Below are 18295 nucleotides of genomic sequence, written 5' to 3'. Positions count from 1 at the left end.
TCGACTTTCGGATTGATGACGTGTAGTGAAAACCTATGGAAGCTTGTTTCCGCCACAAAATAAATAAATAATAATAATAATTGCGACTTTTTATCTCGCAATTTCTCAGAATTGCGAGATATAAAGTCAGAATTGTGTGAAATAAAGTCGCAATTGCGTGTTATAAAGTCAGAATTGCAAGATATAAAGTCAGAATTGCGTGATATAAAGTCGCAATTGCATGTTATAAAGTCAGAATTGTGAGATATAAAGTCGCAATTGCGTGTTATAAAGTCAGCATTGCCAGAGAGAAAACGTCTCGGTTACTAATGTAACCCTCGTTCCCTGAAGGAGGAAACGGGAGACGTGACGTCGACGTGGCGCATTACGTCGCCACGTCGAACGTGAGTGACTGAAAGGGAACTAAGAATTCTGACTTTTTTTCTCGAAATTCTGACTTTATATCACGCAATTCTGAGTTTATAACATAATTGCGACTTTATATCTCGGTGTTCTGACATACTTTCTCAGAATTGTGAGATATAGTCGCAATTGCGAGTTATAAAGTCCAATTCTATGGGAGGAAAAAAGACTGACTTTTTTCCTCTCAGAATAGTTTATATCTCACAATTCTGACTTTATAACACGCAATTGCGACTTTATATCTCACAATTCTGACTTTATATCTCGCAATTCTGACTTTATAACACGCAACTGCGACTTTATTTCACACAATTCTGACTTTATATCTCGCAATTCTGAGAAATAAAGTCAGAATTGTGAGATAAAAAGTCGCAATTACCTTTTTATTTTTCATTCTGTGGCAGAAACAAGCTTCCATAAAAACCCTCTATGAACACAAACCGCATCCGACTTTTTGCATTCCCAAATGCACGTTATTGGAAACCTAAACAAACAGCTCATGCAAAGACTGAGTTTGCGTAGCGCAGCATTTACCGTGAACGGATTTGAGGTAGCCTACTTTTAACACGTAATCTGCAAACATGTAAATAATTAAAGCGTTATGCTTCTCTGTGGACAAAAACAGCGCATATATATTTTTTAAACTGAATCGCAGCCTTAGAGATTTCACAATACCATATATGCTAAATTGTGATTTTAAGTGCTTTTATCGCGTAGCCTTAGAAAACGTTTAAAAATGCGGTTCATGGATTCTCGTCCGTGGAACGCGCCACTTCTGGTATTTTACCAGTTACTCGACTCGGGTAAATTACAATAGAGGATTTTTTTTTTAAATCGAGTAGCCTACTCAACTTTAATCGACAGTCGTTTATGGGATATATTGGGATCATTATGCAAATATGGTACATATTAGTCTAGTGGTGCAGTTTTCAATGAGCAAGAAAATTTTCAAAACATGATCAAAATGTAACAAACTTATTTCAAAATAAAACGATAAAAACTGCATATTCATTGCCTAAAATAACAGCTTTGACATTATGATAACTCCTATTATTCCATGGAGAGAAAAAAAAGTCATATGAGTTCAATGAGTAACATGAAGTTGGAGGACATGAAGGTGTCTGTACCCCACTGACATACCCCAAAACTTTAATAAAATAAATTTAAATTTTTGAGTTAACTTTCTCTTTAAGATCAAATATACAAACATTTTTTTCTGGATGTTGCATTTAGATATCAGAGGTAACATGTTTAGATTAAATCTTGAAAGGTAAAATGTGAAACTCAGATGTTCATACATTTCGGTGCTGTTACAGCCCTTTTCCTTCAAGGACTCTACAATTTATAATTCTTGAGAACTCTAGACAATGGTCATTTACACTAGACCATTAAACAGTGCCCTAACCAGACATGACGTGATTATGCGACCTACAATCGATAAAAGTATTCCATTTTTGTGACGAGCAACGGGATTCAATTTTAGAAATTATTTCTATTCTGCGAAGTCGAAGGTGAAACGACAACATACAAACTATGACAATGATAATCTCAGCCAGGAATTATGTGCTTAAAATGTTTAAAAATGTCAGTACACTGTAGAACACTGTTCCAGCATTAATGAATACTATATAATGAATAACTACACAGTAACAAATGAGTAACTCACTTTTAACATTCTAGTAAATACTATTAACCCACAAGAAACTGATTATCAAAATAGTAAGTAGGCTAGTGCTCACCTCTAATTGACCTCAGATCTTAAAAAGCAAACATGAAAGTTAAAACTGTGAAACTCAATGTAAACAAAAAAGTGTATGCTATGACAATGGTTGTTTCAGTCACTCAGTATTTTTTAGTTAAAATGGTCTAATATTTATTAATTTCATTATGTAGGCTATAGTTATGCTGCGTTCAAGCCATGCCGTAATTACCATAGTCTCGAGATGATAACACGTGAAGTTCCATTCGGAACTGTTCACATCCTCTGACTGGGAATTAGGCATTTCTATGGCAACACTATCAACGCCTAAATGAACCTGCAGCGGTCAGGTGGTACAAGTTGGAGCTCTAAGAAATTTCAGTTACATTTTTTTAAGGGGTCTGTGTTACCGTGTAATTATACATTTAAGAACTGAGTAATAATAATTAACTACATGTACTTACTATAGGGTTAGGATTAGGGTGTGGTTTAGGCTATTTGCTTGTACTTAAGCACAATTTATAGTAAGTAACTGCATGTAACGTGTGTAACAGACACTGTAAAATAAAGTGTTACCTAAATTTATTACAAGCTGTAATTACAAGCTCTACGATGAAGTGAATGCTTTTTACAAGTTGAAACCTTGTAATTACGGTAATTACAACATGGCGTGAATGCATCTTTATCCATCTTGTAGTGCAGTCCGCTTGCTGAAAGAGGTCCACCCACACGCTCTTCTGATTGACTATGATTTTTTCTTCCGGTGTGGACAAGATTTCGCTGAAATCTTACCGAACATGGGATGCGTTCAAAATCGCAAAGGCTAGCCTACTCTCTTGAGTAGGTTCCAAGGTGCATTATAGTCGCGTTATAGTCCTTCAAGTCTATTGCGATCTCAAAATTCCAGCCAGTTGATAAAATCTAGAATATTAAAATCGACTGCTGGCAGTAGATCCTTTTCCTATTTAGCACCTAAACTTTGGAAAAATCTTCTTAACATTGTCCGGAAAGCAGACACACTTGATTTGCAGATTTGTCAGTTCAAATCTAGACTAAAAACACATCTCTTTGACCTTAGCATACACATAACACATTATAAACTTCAATAATGTAATGTTAGGCTGCATAATTTAGATCAGCCGGAACCGGGAACCCTCCCTATAAATCCTGATGTACTCATTACATCATAAGAAGAATGGCGTCTACGCTAATATTAGTCTCTGTTTATACCATGGTTTACCGCAGTCCGCCGGATCCAGGCCGTATCCGGATCTGATGAAGGACCTGCGCCTGGACATGATGACAATGCAGTCCTGAAGTGTCAACTAGTCTCTCCCCTGTGAAGGCCTCCTTCCCTTTACCTCTGTACTGATGAAACGTTGTCAAAATAGTTCCTGTTCACATGGCTACTCAGATGTGATAAATAATTCTGTATTATAGAATTAAAGGCCAGACAAGTAACTTGTTGAAGTCAATTTAAAGACCACACCCCTGTGCACATATTCAAACGTGCATACCTACTAGGCTACTCATGTGCACGCCGTCAGCATTTTCACAGGTTTGCGTTTTTCAAGCTTGTGCAGAAATAAAAAAAAAATATTTTTTATTTTTCTTCAAGGCTTGCACCTTGGAACCTATTTCAAGGTTTGCGTTCTCGAGCCGCCAGGCACTGTTGTGCGAATGAAAAGGCCGGAGTGCTGGTGTTCTGTTAGAACGGTAATGATTGTTTACCTTTATTCTAGAGCTGCTGTAAAGCCAAAACAATCTCTGTTAAAAGCGCTTTATAAATTAAGCTGACTTAACGTACTTATTTTGAATAAGTATTTAATTAAGTACCGCTGTAAAAGTATGTTCTAAATACTATGATTGTGTAATTAGGATGTACTATATTCACCATGTTGTCATTGTCATGTGACCTACCAGCGTCCGTTTTGTCGCGTCACTGCCGTCACATTCACAACCTGTTCACAACTCATCTCCCTCCCGTGTACTTATGGGATAAGTTAGTAAAGTATCCATCGTGTGGACATGCACTTCTGAATTTAGCCTGACATAGTACTGTTTTTCGTCTACTATATAGTGGGGATGCATGCAATTTCAAATGCCGCATGAGTGTTACGAGCCACTAAAACAAAAGCCGCTATGATAGACAATGTGTAGGCTTCTTTCCTGTTTACAGCTGTGAAGTGACATGGTTCCAATGAGGTTTATCTTTATGGAATCAGTGCCCACACCGGAAGAATAAACCATCCTGTTTGGGCTTGAATACGTGACACTCTCATAAAGACCTGTAGGTGGTCATTGAGAACGTTTTTGTCCAAGTGTCAACAGGAAAAGCTCGTTTCCCAGGATTCAAAAAACTGAAGCACGGTGGTTTCGTCATGTTGTAATTAGCCTGTGGCGCAACTCCAGGATCTTGACTGTGGAGCTCAGGTGAGACGACGTGCAGCAGCTCGTTGCATCAGAATTGCGTAAGATGGGGAATATCTGGCTATTTCAAAGCATAAAGAAAGGAAACCGGTTTATTTTGTACCCCTGACCTAGCAGTCTGTATTTCAGCCTATCATCTTAACGCACATTGGGAGTGGTGAAGATGAAAACTTCAACAAGAACCCAACAATGTTAACCTTTTTTTTTAACCCAGTAATAAATTGTTCATATTATGGAAGCTAGTTTCCACTTCAGAATAAAAATAAAAATGAAGGGGATATTTTATTATTTAAGTTTTCATTTTCATTGTAGTTTAAATTTTAGTAATTTTGATTAATGTTGTTAATTTTATTTCAGATTTAATACTTAAACTTATTTCATTTAGTTGACAATGCAACATTTTTAATTTTCATTTAAGTAAAAAATAAATTAATATTTATATTTTATTTCAACTTTATTTTAAATTACTTTTGACTTCATCTATATAACTGCAGTATATATAAATACTGTATGACAAATTATTATTAATGTTTTTCAAAATTAGAGAACTTAATACTCTCTTTATCCCACTCAAAGTGAGTCTTCGGTGAGTTTCCATTTAAAAAAAAAAAAGACTCTTTACGACTCTCATGAGCACTTTAACAGCTCCAATATAACCAAGACTTTACTTTTAACATTTGTTATAAAATACATATTTATCTTTTACACATGAAACCACAGATAGAAATTAGCAGTACCGCTATGTATTTACATTGGCATAATTGACCACTTAATCATGTAGGACCACATAATCATGATAGCAATCGGCAATATACAGTACAGACCTTTAAATAGTCATTATTCTTACACATGAAAGACTGAAATGCATATGAAATCACTCAAATGCTTACATTAATATCTACAACATCTACATACATCATTTTAAGATTAAAAAAATAAGTCAAGACTCCTTTTAAACAGTACAGTACACTTAGGAAGTAATCAACAGATTCACACAGGTACAGAGTACTAATGAAAGCTGTTTCTGATTCTGAAAAACCGTTGTCAAAAGCTGAATTAATGAGCATTGCTATTGAAGATGTGGCCTGGTGGGTAGTACACATGCTCGGACATGTTTCACGGAGGCGCCTATGTGGGTGACTATCAATAAAAGCTGCACAAGTAAGTGCATTGCTTTGTTCTGTCATTAAATTCTCTTTGAGTTCTGGTTTAACTTTTCATCTCTGACAGCAGTCTGCAGGAGTATTTCAGAGCAATGGCAAGCCATATTGCTAGGAGTGGTTTTCGTGGAGTCAATAACAAGACCTTCAAGACTTCAGCATCTCCTGTGTGGAGACCTTGCTGTCCTCTGCTGTATTCTCTTTCAGACTGCTGGTTGTCTCCCGATCGGAGCCGCGTTGAATGTTGGCTTTGGAAGACCTCTGTCGCCTCGTCCCAATGCGAACGCAGCACATCAGGTTCTTGATGGTGCTCCACATTTCCTCGTCTCTGTAGGAGTAGATGATCGGGTTTATGACGGAGTTGAGGACGGCGAGGAGCAGCAGCCAGCGTTTGAATTTCAGGATAACGCATTGTTCGCACTTGAGGCCATCCAAGAGCAGAATCACAAGTCCAGGGGTCCAACAGATCACAAAGGCTCCTAAAAAGACATACAATTAATTTAAATGTTAACACACACACACATTTTATATACTGTATATACACACAGTTGAAACTCGAAAAATCAATATATTGTGCAACAGTTCATGTATTTCAGTAATTCAAATTAAAAGGTGAAACTAATATATTTAGTATATACAAATGCATGATTATACTTTTCAGAGGGCCGACATTTCTGTATTTAAAATCCTTTTTTTAAAATTGATTTCATGTAATAATCAAAATTAAGAATGGACTTGCTACTGCTAATAGATACACCGACACACTGCTGTGAGCATGTAAGATATGCTGCATAAAGAGAAATACCAGGTGATTGGTGGTGTTGAGGAGATCCCCCCCTCTATGTATGGATAGGAACGAAATTTTTTTTTTTTGTAAATTTTAATTTACAGTAGCGATGGATAAGCTACTCTCCTTTTTCATAACATAGCCTACCTGTCCATGTACTCAAATGAGTCATTAGTTTGCGAATTGGACGTGTCATTATCGAATGTGTGTGCGTTGTGTGATTATCCCGGCGGTTAGGACATCCCACAAAACATTTTTTATCACAGAAAACATTTCATCACTGGATAGTTTTTTCGTTTATTTAAAGTGTGGTTTATATGTCAGCTGAATGTGTGGAACGCTTTTCAGAGAAGATAAGGCAACGTATTTTAGCACAATTCCCACTCAGCGGTAATTCAGGAAAAAAGAAATCTCCGAAAAACTGTAGTCTTCCGACCTTGCCATCGTGTCGATTTATTTTGATTAATATGTGCGAGGGAGAGAGAGCAAGACAGTGCTTAGTTTTGAGACGGTGAAGCCTATACTTTCGCCTGGCTCCGCAGAGAGAGTGCGCGCGCGACCGGGACTCTCTCTCTATCTCTGCTCGTTCAGTTAATGCACCCTGTCACAAGCGCAGCAGTGCATCTACATGACGACAACGATGTATGAACGCCCCTGGCTGCCTCGTTTGTTAGCATTGCTGGAGGACAACAGGCTATACAAATACGGTGCTGTACAAAAACATAAATTATAGTTTGCCTCAAAGTTTTTTATTTGTGTATTTATTTAATTTGTATTATTTCGTCCCCAAGCTCATAAAATAAATTTGGGTCGCACATAAATTGACAGGGTCGGTCGGAAACCGGAACCAAACAATTTTTTTTTTTTTTTTTATCTGGGCAGGTGGAGCTGGGGAAGGTGGAGGGGTTAAAAGGAACTCTGATAGTGCACTGCAGGACTAGCTTACAGCAAACACTAAACCAGACTATTTAAATGTTGAGCAAGCAATCTCATTGGCTGCAGGATCAGAGGAAGCCAATCAGCTTGTGCCATTCAGTAATTATGCGATTGCTTGCAGATTGCATGTAAAGTACCTATCAGCCTGCGCCCTGTAGGGTTTCATAACTGATCTAGATATATCTTCCAATTTACATGTATAATTGTGTATATCACGTAAACAATTAGGCACAAAATGTGTGAATATGCATACCTTTAAAAAGTTTACAAAAATATATACATAATCCTGAAAATTAAACAAAAAACTTGCTGGGAAAAAAAGACTTATTGATAACTTAGCAATCATATTTGTTTTGTGCTCGAGATCCTCTACCTTTTTTCCTTTCCGAGAGTGTAAAAAGCCTACATATGCATAAGTATTTTATATTTATGTAGGCCTATATTATTTTTAAGTTATATATAATGTTACATAGATTAAATCTCTGCCTTATTTATATATATATATATATATATATATATATATATATATATATATATATATATATATATATATATATATATATATAAAACAAAACAAATATGATTGCTAAGTTATCAATAAGTCTTTTTTTGTTTAATTTTCAGGATTATGTATATATTTTTGTAAACTTTTTAAAGGTATGCATATTCACACATTTTGTGCCTAATTGTTTACGTAAATGTGCGTATATATATATATATATATATATATATATACATAGATGCACACACATCTTATTTTTACATTTTATTTATGTATATTATTTTAATAATATATATATATATTCACCCTAAGATAAACTTTTAACACAAATTGCATGTTGCACTGCATAGACACTACAGTGATTTCTCTCATTGTTTGTTTTAATTTAGAGAATGCGCTTCTGCCCCAACATGTTCAATAACCCTTTTCCGACCTTCGATATGGTGACTCACAGCAACAAACCTGCCTTTATTCGCAGTTCCACTTAATTCTTTCAAGTTACCATGAAATTCTGCCTGCAACGCAAAACAAGCTTAGACAAACAGGACGGATCTCAGGTGGAGAGCATGTAGCGGCACGTCTTTCAAGGTCAGAAAACACTTGTATGACTAAAATGAACAAAGGAGATGGTTGTTTTCAGGTGGCAGAGCTTCTCCTGAAAACCCATCTCCAGTTATACAGAAAAGTAGTTTTCTTAATCAGTATTGTGTTTTTTTTATTAGTAAAAATATTGAAACATTCTTTAGAAAAAAAAAATATATATATATATATAATTTCTGAGTTGCAAATATTAAGTATTATAGAAAGATAAATATCCCAAAGTATTGGGATTAAAGTTTTTAATCTGGATATATAGAATCTGATGTCTATGATTCATTATAGTTGATCAGTAACTACTATTTTTTTCATACCTCCCAGAGGACTACTAATAACTACTATACAGGGTCTAATTAATGTGGATAATGTATGATTCGTTCTAAAGTGAAGATCATGGTAACCTAGCAATGACTCAAGTATTACCAAATCCATCAAAAGGAATTATTAATTATTTGGATCAGTATTCTAATGTGAAAAACTTTTGAGGTTTTTGTAAGGTTTTGGATAGTAATGACTCGAGTGTCACTACATCCTTCTAAAGAAATCACTAATTATTTGAATCAGTTTTCTAAAGTGAGATCATGTTAACACATTAGTAATGACTCAAGTGTTACCAAATCCACTGGAAGGAATTACTATACAAAACCTTAAAAAAAATAATAAAAAAAACGTACAATGACTAAGTCATTACTAGGGCGTTATCATGATTTTCACTTTATAATACTGATTCAAACAATTAGTAGTTCCTTCTGAAGGATGTAGTAATGCTCAAGTCATAACTAGTGGGTTACCAGTACCTTCACTTTATAATTAATGATATATTATGCATTATTCAAATTAATTATGAACCAGTATATATTAGTTATCAGTATACTTCTGGGAGGTATGAAAAAAATAGTAGTTATTGATTAGCTAATATTGAATAGCCCCCCATACTTTTGGTATGATCCATGCACACACACACACACAAGGTTTTTGTAAGGTTAAAAGTGTGATAAATGTGCTTATTTGGCTCCAGAAACGCTTACTAGAGAAGGCTATGCAGAGGTTGTGACCAAACCTCATCAAATGGGGGCTCCTTTGTGGTTCCAATAAGTTCCCCATTTAAGGGAGCACTCTTCCTCTTTAATCATATTAAACAGCATGTGGAGGAGAACGGCACGCCATGTTTGTTGCAGATGTGCACAGTGTTATAAGCGCTCTTTGCGTGCATGAATTTATTACACGGCACGTTTTCTAAGCATAATGAACAGCAGTGGTGCAAGGGCCGGGTACCGCAGGGCCACAGGGGCCACAACTATTTTAAAAGAAGACTTTGAATGCATGCGAAAACTCCTACAATGGCAGCACTGCTGAACACCATTCAAGCATAAACAATTAAAAGTAAATATAATTTGTTAAAAATCAACAGTAACAGTTACATAACATTATGAAATGTTATAGAAAGTATTTAGCAACAAAACACCGAAACAATCCTAAACAAAAACTGAATTAAGTTAATTATTCATGAACTTTGCTTAATATTTATGCTTTAACACTTCGGCAGCATCCGAAATCACATATTTCCCTATTGTAAAACAGTATGCGAGTCGTATGTGAGAATTCACAGTATTCACACAAGTATTCCGCCCACAGGACGGACACTTTACTATCCCATGAGGCCACGGGAGAGGATTTGTGAATGCCAGGTAAGCGATGCAACTGATGCTGACAGGTCACATGATAATGACAATATGATGATTGTAGCCCGTCCTGACTACACTCATACTACACACATATAGAACATTATTTTGTAATAAATCGCAAAATAAGCATTTATTCAAAAGAAGTAGCGACTCAAAAAGGGTAAAATTTTGGATGCAGTCATTGTGTTAGGTTACAACGCTCCTAAGGGACATGGTGATGGAGAAAAATGTGAGGATATTTCAATTAAGGACGTACAATACATCGGCCACCATATTGTATCGGCCGATAAATAATGTAGGTGCAATGTGTAAAAAATTTGAGTATCTATTAACAGAAATGCAATATGACATCCATAACTATGTGTTCAGTGGTGTATAAAGAACTTACTTAATAAACCGTAATTTTTTTATTACCTTAGAATGAGGCATTTATATCTACATAACCGCGGGAATCCCCTTCTATGAAGGTCGACATATTGTGACGTCATGTTTCTACCGTAGCCGAACGCGAACAAACAGCGCTACAGAGCGTGTTTCATCACTACCTTGAAAGAGAAGCAGCAGAAAGCTAGAAGCTAGCCATAAACACCATGAGTAGTGACTTTTCCCTTGTCAGTGGTGTAAAATATGTAGTTGGATTGTTTCATGTAACTTAGTTCTTCTCCCTCGCTGTGTAATGGCTTTGCTATGTGGGGATAAATGTGCTGGTTACGTTTGTGAGACAGCTGATTTGCACTCTTGTCATTGACCGCAAAACAGTAACGTTACAGGAATCACCAACCCGTCGATCTTGGAAGCATTTTAAGTCGATCGCGAAGAGTTTTCAAAATCAGAGAAAAAAAGCCTATTGTGTGTAGTAAATGGTGTCTAGGGGAACAAGTTTAAACAATCTAGTTTAAACAAGGCTTTACGCTTTAACCAGCTCAGCCACAGTAACAGCTCATATTGAGCCAGCTAAACTTTTACTTTCCTGTTAGAAAAGATATATAGTTGCATATAGTTTCATGTGGTTCTTCTCCCTCGCTGTATTATGGGTTTGCTATGTGGGGGGAAATGTGCTGGTTACGTTTGTGAGACAATCAGCTGATTACTATTATTATATTATATATTAAGACCCTTGATCCTCACATGACTATGGCTTTGTAAACTTTATCCATGATGTGGTTTATAACGGACTGTGGTACAGAAACAGTGACAATGTTACACACTCTCGGCTTACTCTGACTATTCTCTGCTGTCTCAGACGACGATATGTTTGTCCCATGTTAGACACCGTAGCTTCTTTGAAAGGGAGGGGTGAGCAGTGGGCTGAGCCCTCAGTGCAACTCGCAGCCGAACCGCTAGATGTCGCTAAAAATCACACACTGCACCTTTAAGCTGAGACACTTCAGATGCGCACTGTTTGCCAAGATGGTTTTGAATTGCTTGAAATATGATTGGAATCACTCCAAAAAAGATAAATACAGTTAAGTGCAACATGTGCAACGCAAGTCTGTCATATAACATTATAATTGTGTGATTGGAATATGGCTTTTAATGGTAAGACTTTTGTTTTTGTAATCAGACTCTCAAAAACTATATAAAAAATTTTATTATATTTATCAGACAATATATCGGTTATCAGCCAAGGAATTTTGCTAGTAAAGTTTCTCATGGGAACGCAAAGTTTTTCGGGGGAGTGCAAAGGTATTGAAATATTAAAAATGTCCCCTTCAAAACTTTCTGTCACCATGTTCCTTTAAGGGCTACTTAGGAAGCAGTTACAAATGTTAAATAACTTTTCGTCTTTTTGTAATTGTAATAAAAAAAAATGTGTTTCAGAAGACTTGTTTTGGACAGATTACATGGAAACATTTATACAGATTGAGTATACAAATCTTTAATAAATGTTTTAACCTCATAAATATGCTAATAAGAACGTTAACCGATGTTCAGTGAAATCTCCTTTATATCTGAGTTTATGTGCTAACCAGCCATCGCCACATCGAATCTTTTTTTTTGTTGTTGCACTGGTTTGCCCCGCCCACTGTGAAATCTCATTGGTCCAAAATCTTCCTCCTCATAACTGTACATTAAACATCAAATATTTTCTGATTGGCTGTGAAAGTGTCACGTTCAGTGTGCACAGACTGAAAATTGGTTTCAAGATTTTCAAGAAATTATCCTGTAATGCTTGCAATTTTGATCTCTACAAGCTGAAGAACAAAACATCTCAAACTGTCAACATTTGCACAGAATGTAAGCAAATATAGCTATGATTAATTTAATATTTACAAGAAGAAAGTGTTTCACTGGTGTGCTTTCTTTTTTTCTTTTTAAACAAAGACTTTTCATCCTTTTTCAAAAGAAGCAACATGCAACAGATTAATGTAACCTTTACCTCCAAAAATGCCACAAAACAACAAAAGCAAGAATGTAGCGTGCTTCTGAAACGCAGGCGTCTGCTTTTATTAGCAGTTCCTTCAAGAAAATAACTGATGAGTAACGGACTGTGAATCTTCACATATCTTCATTAAGTCTCCCAGACACATTTTCTAAACCTTCTAAACAAACTCGTCTGACCAAAAACGGGGTTTCACACATGCGAGCAATTGGTTTAAAAGAGAGACACGCATCTACTATGAGGTTCATGTTCTTTCTCTTCAAGGCCACAGGCCACTCGCGCTGGTGGTTTGATTCAGATGCCAGGCAGTGTAAAGAGCGACCTTGTGCAAGATAATTATACAGGCCTGGAGGAAGCCTGTTGTGCTGGGAAGAGACGGCTCCTCCACTCTGGCCCTATCTGCAATTTGCAGCAGTAAGAGATACTCCTAAAACCTGTCTAAAGTCAAAAGTAAAGTGTCAAAGTTGTAAAATGTCATGAGGTGCAACTCCACCAAAACATAATATTTATGAATTAATGATTTATAATATTAGAATAAAATACAAGGTTGTGTCATGAAACTCTAGATGGCACAGGCTGAAAGGTCCGTAACTCAATCTGCTTGTAACCACATCATTATCTACAGGGCATTATCTACATTGGTTTTTAGTTTTTACATGAACAAGCACATTTCTAAAAATTTGATATTAGATTGCTAAAATATTGTCTTTCTCTTTATCAAGTCCACTTTTACTTCTCATTACATGAGATTCATAATGAAAGAAAGAAAAACAAAAGGCAAAAAACACAACCTTTGAGCTTCTGATAGCAATCGGTTAATGCGAGGGTGTGAGGTTTCGTGTTTTGTGTCTAATTGTTAACACTTGCGTCTCGTTGTACGTTAACTCTTCAGTTTCTTGTGTACATCTCATCAAGTTCTCAAATTCTTAAAAGCAAGGTGTATTATGTATACATATACTTAATGTCTGCCTGTGGATAACAGGATATGAGCACATCCTTCCAATCTAAATATTTGCCATGGCTGTAAAAATTCACTAAAATATTTACCTACCCAGTCCCACATCACCCAAAGTTGGGTGGGTTACGAGTTTCTTAAGACATGTTTCAGACCCCGCAGGCCTCTGTTGTGAGCTAAATTAATATATTCAGCAGTCTGGGAGCGTTTATCATGCTTACAGACCAAAGGCGTAGACTTTGGACAGCTCATCAGAGCTATGAAGGCTTGTGGGAAAACTATAAACCAACATATACTGTAATTGCCATTGAACTTTGAGTGACTGAGGAGTGATGGTGCATTCTGACTTATACATTTCACAGTCTGGAATGCATGTGGTGCCTCAACATGCTGCAATGACTCCACTTCCCATTTTGTCAGGCTGCTTGTATTAATGTATTAATGTAGTATTGCTATACTAATGGATAGATCACCTATAAACATTTCAGTTATCATTTCCTCAACATCATGTCGTTTTCCTGAAACACTGAAACCAAAATTTTAATTTAGCTGAAAACCAAAATTAAATCTAAAGATTGGCTACTTAAATTTTGGTTGTTGGGTAGTTTAAAATAACTCTTTATGCAGTTCTGTTTATGTTCAGTTTATGTTCATCTGCTGTAGCTGATCCTCACTTTGTGAAAAAAAATAGACATATGGCCAAAACTATTTTTCAAAATTATTTCAGCCAAAACTGACAATTATTTATTTTTTTTGCTGTAATTTGCACTTAAATTTCAGTTCATCAATACAAACCAGTATGCATTTTGTCCTTCTATGGAACACACCCACACACACACACGCACGCACGCACGCACGCACACACACACACACACACGTGTATAAAGGTCCTTCTCAAACAATTAGCATATTGTGATAAAGTTCATTATTTTCCATAATGTAATGACAAAAATTAAACTTTCATATATTTTAGATTCATTGCACACCAACTGAAATATTTCAGGTCTTTTATTGTTTTAATACTGATGATTTTGGCATACGGCTCATGAAAACCCAAAATTCCTATCTCAAAAAATTAGCATATCATGAAAAGGGTCTCTAAACGAGCTATTAACCTAATCATCTGAATCAACTAATTAACTCTAAACACCTGCAAAAGATTCCTGAGGCTTTTAAAAACTCCCAGCCTGTTTCATTACTCAAAACCGCAATCATGGGTAAGACTGCCGACCTGACTGCTGTCCAGATGCCATCATTGACACCCTCAAGCAAGAGGGTAAGTCACAGAAAGAAATTTCTGAACAAATAGGCTGTTCCCAGAGTGCTGTATCAAGGCACCTCAGTGGGAAGTCTGTGGGAAGGAAAAAGTGTGGCAAAAAACGCTGCACAACGAGAAGAGGTGACCGGACCCTGAGGAAGATTGTGGAGAAGGACCGATTCCAGACCTTGGGGGACCTGCGGAAGCAGTGGACTGAGTCTGGAGTAGAAACATCCAGAGCCACCGTGCACAGGCGTGTGCAGGAAATGGGCTACAGGTGCCGCATTCCCCAGGTCAAGCCACTTTTGAACCAGAAACAGCGGCAGAAGCGCCTGACCTGGACTGTTGCTCAGTGGTCCAAAGTACTTTTTTCAGATGAAAGCAAATTTTGCATGTCATTCAGAAATCAAGGTGCCAGAGTCTGGAGGAAGACTGGGGAGAAGGAAATGCCAAAATGCCTGAAGTCCAGTGCTGCTTTCAACTGTTTTGAACATAAAATGAAAGTCAATGGGGTCCAAAACCACAAATTGGACCCCGCTGACTTTCAAAAAAAATTTGTTTGTGTTTTACAGAAGTCAGTCAGTCGTACAGGTTTGGTACGACAGTTGAACTATCCCTTTTATCAAAAACAAATCTAAACGAACATCTCAAGTCACTTTTCCACAGAATTTTTAATTTAGCTGAAAACCAAAACTAAAAATGAAGTTTGGGTAATCCAGCTCTTTATGCTGTTCAGGGTGTATAAAAATCCTTGTAGTACAGGTCTTTGGCAATGAGTCGCCTCTCAATATTTCAGCTAAATATAGTTTAAATATTGCTACTCCGACCTCATTTTTGGTCATGGTAAATTGTGTCCACATTGCTGACATTTACCTGCTGTAGCTTATCAATGCTGTGTGCACAAAATGAGTTATCAGAGAATCAGTCTGCCTTCCAAAACTATTAAGGCCAAAAATGACTAAATATCTACGGTTGATGGAATTTCAGTGCATTAATACAAACTGGTATAAAAAAAATCCTAAAGCAGATATTTTGATTAGGCCTAATGTTTTAACGGTGAAAAAAGAAATGAAAAAGAAAAAAGAAAAGAAACCAAAACCAATTATTTTGTGTTACACAGAAGAAAGAAAATCATACAGGTTTGGTACGACATGAGAGTTTTTGGTAACACTTTTTTTTTTACAGGGTCCTTGTTACATGTTACATGTACTTTCTGTAGTAATAACAGTAAATAATGCATAATTACATGCAACTAACCCTTAACCAAACCTTAATTCTAACCCTATCATAAGTACATGTAGTTAATTTTTATTACTCAGTCCTTAAATGTATAATTACACTGTAACAAGGACAACTTAAAATAAAGTGCAAATTTTCATTTCTATATCTTTCAGAAGATCTCTAGAACTTACCTAGTACGGTCATCACAGTTTTGATGAGTTTGACTGGCGTCCTCTTACGATTCATAGATCCCGAAGTGTGCGCCTTCAAGACGGCAGTCTTTTTCATCACATAGATGTATATCCTCAAATATATGCACACCATAATGAGGAAGAGCACCAGGTTGGACACGGACCAGAAGATCACGTAGCTCCGGCTAAAGATGGGAGCCAGTTTGGAGCATAGGTCTAGACTACAGATACAGTTCCAGCCCAAACTAGGTACGGCCCCCATGAATATCGATACACCCCACACAAAGACGATCAACAGGGTCACTCGACGTTTGGTGAGGTTACTGTGGACCTTCCAGTTCATGATGGAGATGTAGCGTTCGAGAGCGATCACAAGGAGGTTGGTCAGGGATGCGGAGAGACTCGCATCCAGCAAACCCTGCCTAAAGAAGTAGCCATGAACGGTTAGATCACGAGATATTTTCCCTGTATTGAACATGAGATACACGTAAGCGATCGCGGCGAGAAAGTCTGAGGCGGCGAGGTTGGCGAGGAGATAGTAGAAGGGGTAGTGAAACCTTCTGTTCGTCACCACCGCTGCAATGATCATGGCGTTGGCCACTAGGATGAAGCAACAGCAGATGGATCCAGCACACTGAACCAGGATGAGCTGCGTCCGGTCCCAATCGTCTGAGGTTGTGTTGCTGTTGTTGTAGAAAAAGCCCATGGGCTTATCATAGTTGCAAATGTTATACTTTGCCATCTTTAGACACAAAACACTATGACTGGAAGGAAAACAACAATATGAGTGTATTGTCTGGAACTATAATGTCTCAATTATTTCAGTTTGTTTTTCATGACTCATTTATAGGAAAACCCATTATTCAAAGACAAAATGCCATCAGGGTAACAGACATGTCGTGACAAAAAAAAATCCAATACTAAACAACATTAAATGCAACATAAACACTCAAATGTACATGACTGATCACCAAATGACTAACTTTTTCAATAAAATCCAAATAAATGTGATTTTGATGGCCCTTTCTATGGAAGCTTGATTCCGCCATGGAAGAAAGCATTTTTTTTTTTTACTTTCTCTCACAATTCATCTTTTTCCCCCCTCAGAATTTTGAGTTTACATCTCACAATTCAGAATTTTCTTGAACTTTAAATATCTGGGTATACCATATTCTGGGGTTTTGTTTTGTTTTCTTCAGAGGTGCGAGGAAAAAATCTGAATTGTAGGTAGGCTACCTTTTGTATGTAAGTATTGCGTGGTATAACTAAGCTTCCATTCATTTCCACAAAAAAGTAATAAATAAATTACATTTTACCATAAAAGTAGTTGTATTGCATTATTAAAAAAACGTACGAAGGGTTTAAATTATAACATTTAAGTTCATATAGCCAACGTTTTTACTGTAGCATTGTTTTTTAACATTTTTAAGTCCTTTATTTTAGCCCCATTTTAATCACATTTTGTTTTCACATGTTTGTTTTAGATGAAAATGTAGTCTCTCAATTAGAACAAGCTCATGGAATGCTATTTAAAAATTTCATGTGAAATCAGGTTTCAGCAGTATTATATCCTTAAAAAAATAACCAAACTTATGAAACTCGTACAATAATGTGCAATGATAGATAAAGCTCTTACCTAGACAGACTCGTCAGTTTCTCAGTTCACTCTCCATTAGTATTCCGAAGTATCGCTCAGATCCGGCGTGACTCCACTAACACTGGGAGACTCTCGGTGAAGTATCTGCTGAAGTTTGATCTCGAGAGTTTTAGGGAGGAGAGCGGGAGTCACAGATTGTCTCTGAGGGCGTGGTCAGAGAACACTGACTGCTTTCAATTGTGAAAAAGCACATAAAACATTATGACGTTTTCTTAAAACGCAATTAGGCAACGCGAAATTTGCACTCATCTTATCAGCCGAACAACTATCATTGTTAGTGTTTAAATAGAAAAACTGTAATCGTTTTTTAAAGTTCAAGCGAAGTCAGGTGTATAAATGACTTGTTTATGAGTCTTATTCTGTGTCAGCGTCTATTGCGTAATGTTACGCAATTTTCCTCAGGTGTGTGAAGTAGCCTAAAGGAGAGTCTAC

At 36.7% G+C, this 18295-nt stretch overlaps 1 protein-coding gene across 1 annotated transcript; it reads right to left on the bottom strand.

The window, feature by feature from the left end:
* Nucleotides 1-5164: 5164 nt before the first annotated feature.
* Nucleotides 5165-18246, bottom strand: lpar3 (lysophosphatidic acid receptor 3). Its single transcript, XM_077226673.1, has 3 exons — nt 17843-18246; nt 16207-16970; nt 5165-6170 (listed from the first exon to the last, which is right to left on the bottom strand). The coding sequence occupies exons 2-3, from the start codon at nt 16946-16948 to the stop codon at nt 5839-5841; spliced, it is 1074 nt and encodes a 357-aa protein (XP_077082788.1). The 5' UTR covers nt 16949-16970; nt 17843-18246; the 3' UTR covers nt 5165-5838.
* Nucleotides 18247-18295: the final 49 nt, after the last annotated feature.

The sequence above is a fragment of the Siphateles boraxobius genome, unplaced genomic scaffold, assembly GCF_051911475.1.
Source record: "Siphateles boraxobius isolate OS27281-9 unplaced genomic scaffold, OSU_SipBor_1 13, whole genome shotgun sequence".
NCBI lineage: Eukaryota > Metazoa > Chordata > Actinopteri > Cypriniformes > Leuciscidae > Siphateles > Siphateles boraxobius.
This window is presented reverse-complemented; position numbering and strand designations above follow the sequence as displayed.

Bases quoted from the DNA above. Each gene is read 5' to 3' on its own strand.
- lpar3 (XM_077226673.1), bottom strand. From the start codon at position 16,948: ATGGCAAAGTATAACATTTGCAACTATGATAAGCCCATGGGCTTTTTC. The intron at 6,171-16,206 runs GTAAGTTCTAGA...ATGTCTTTTTAG, and splicing joins AACTGTGATGACCGTACTAG to GAGCCTTTGTGATCTGTTGG.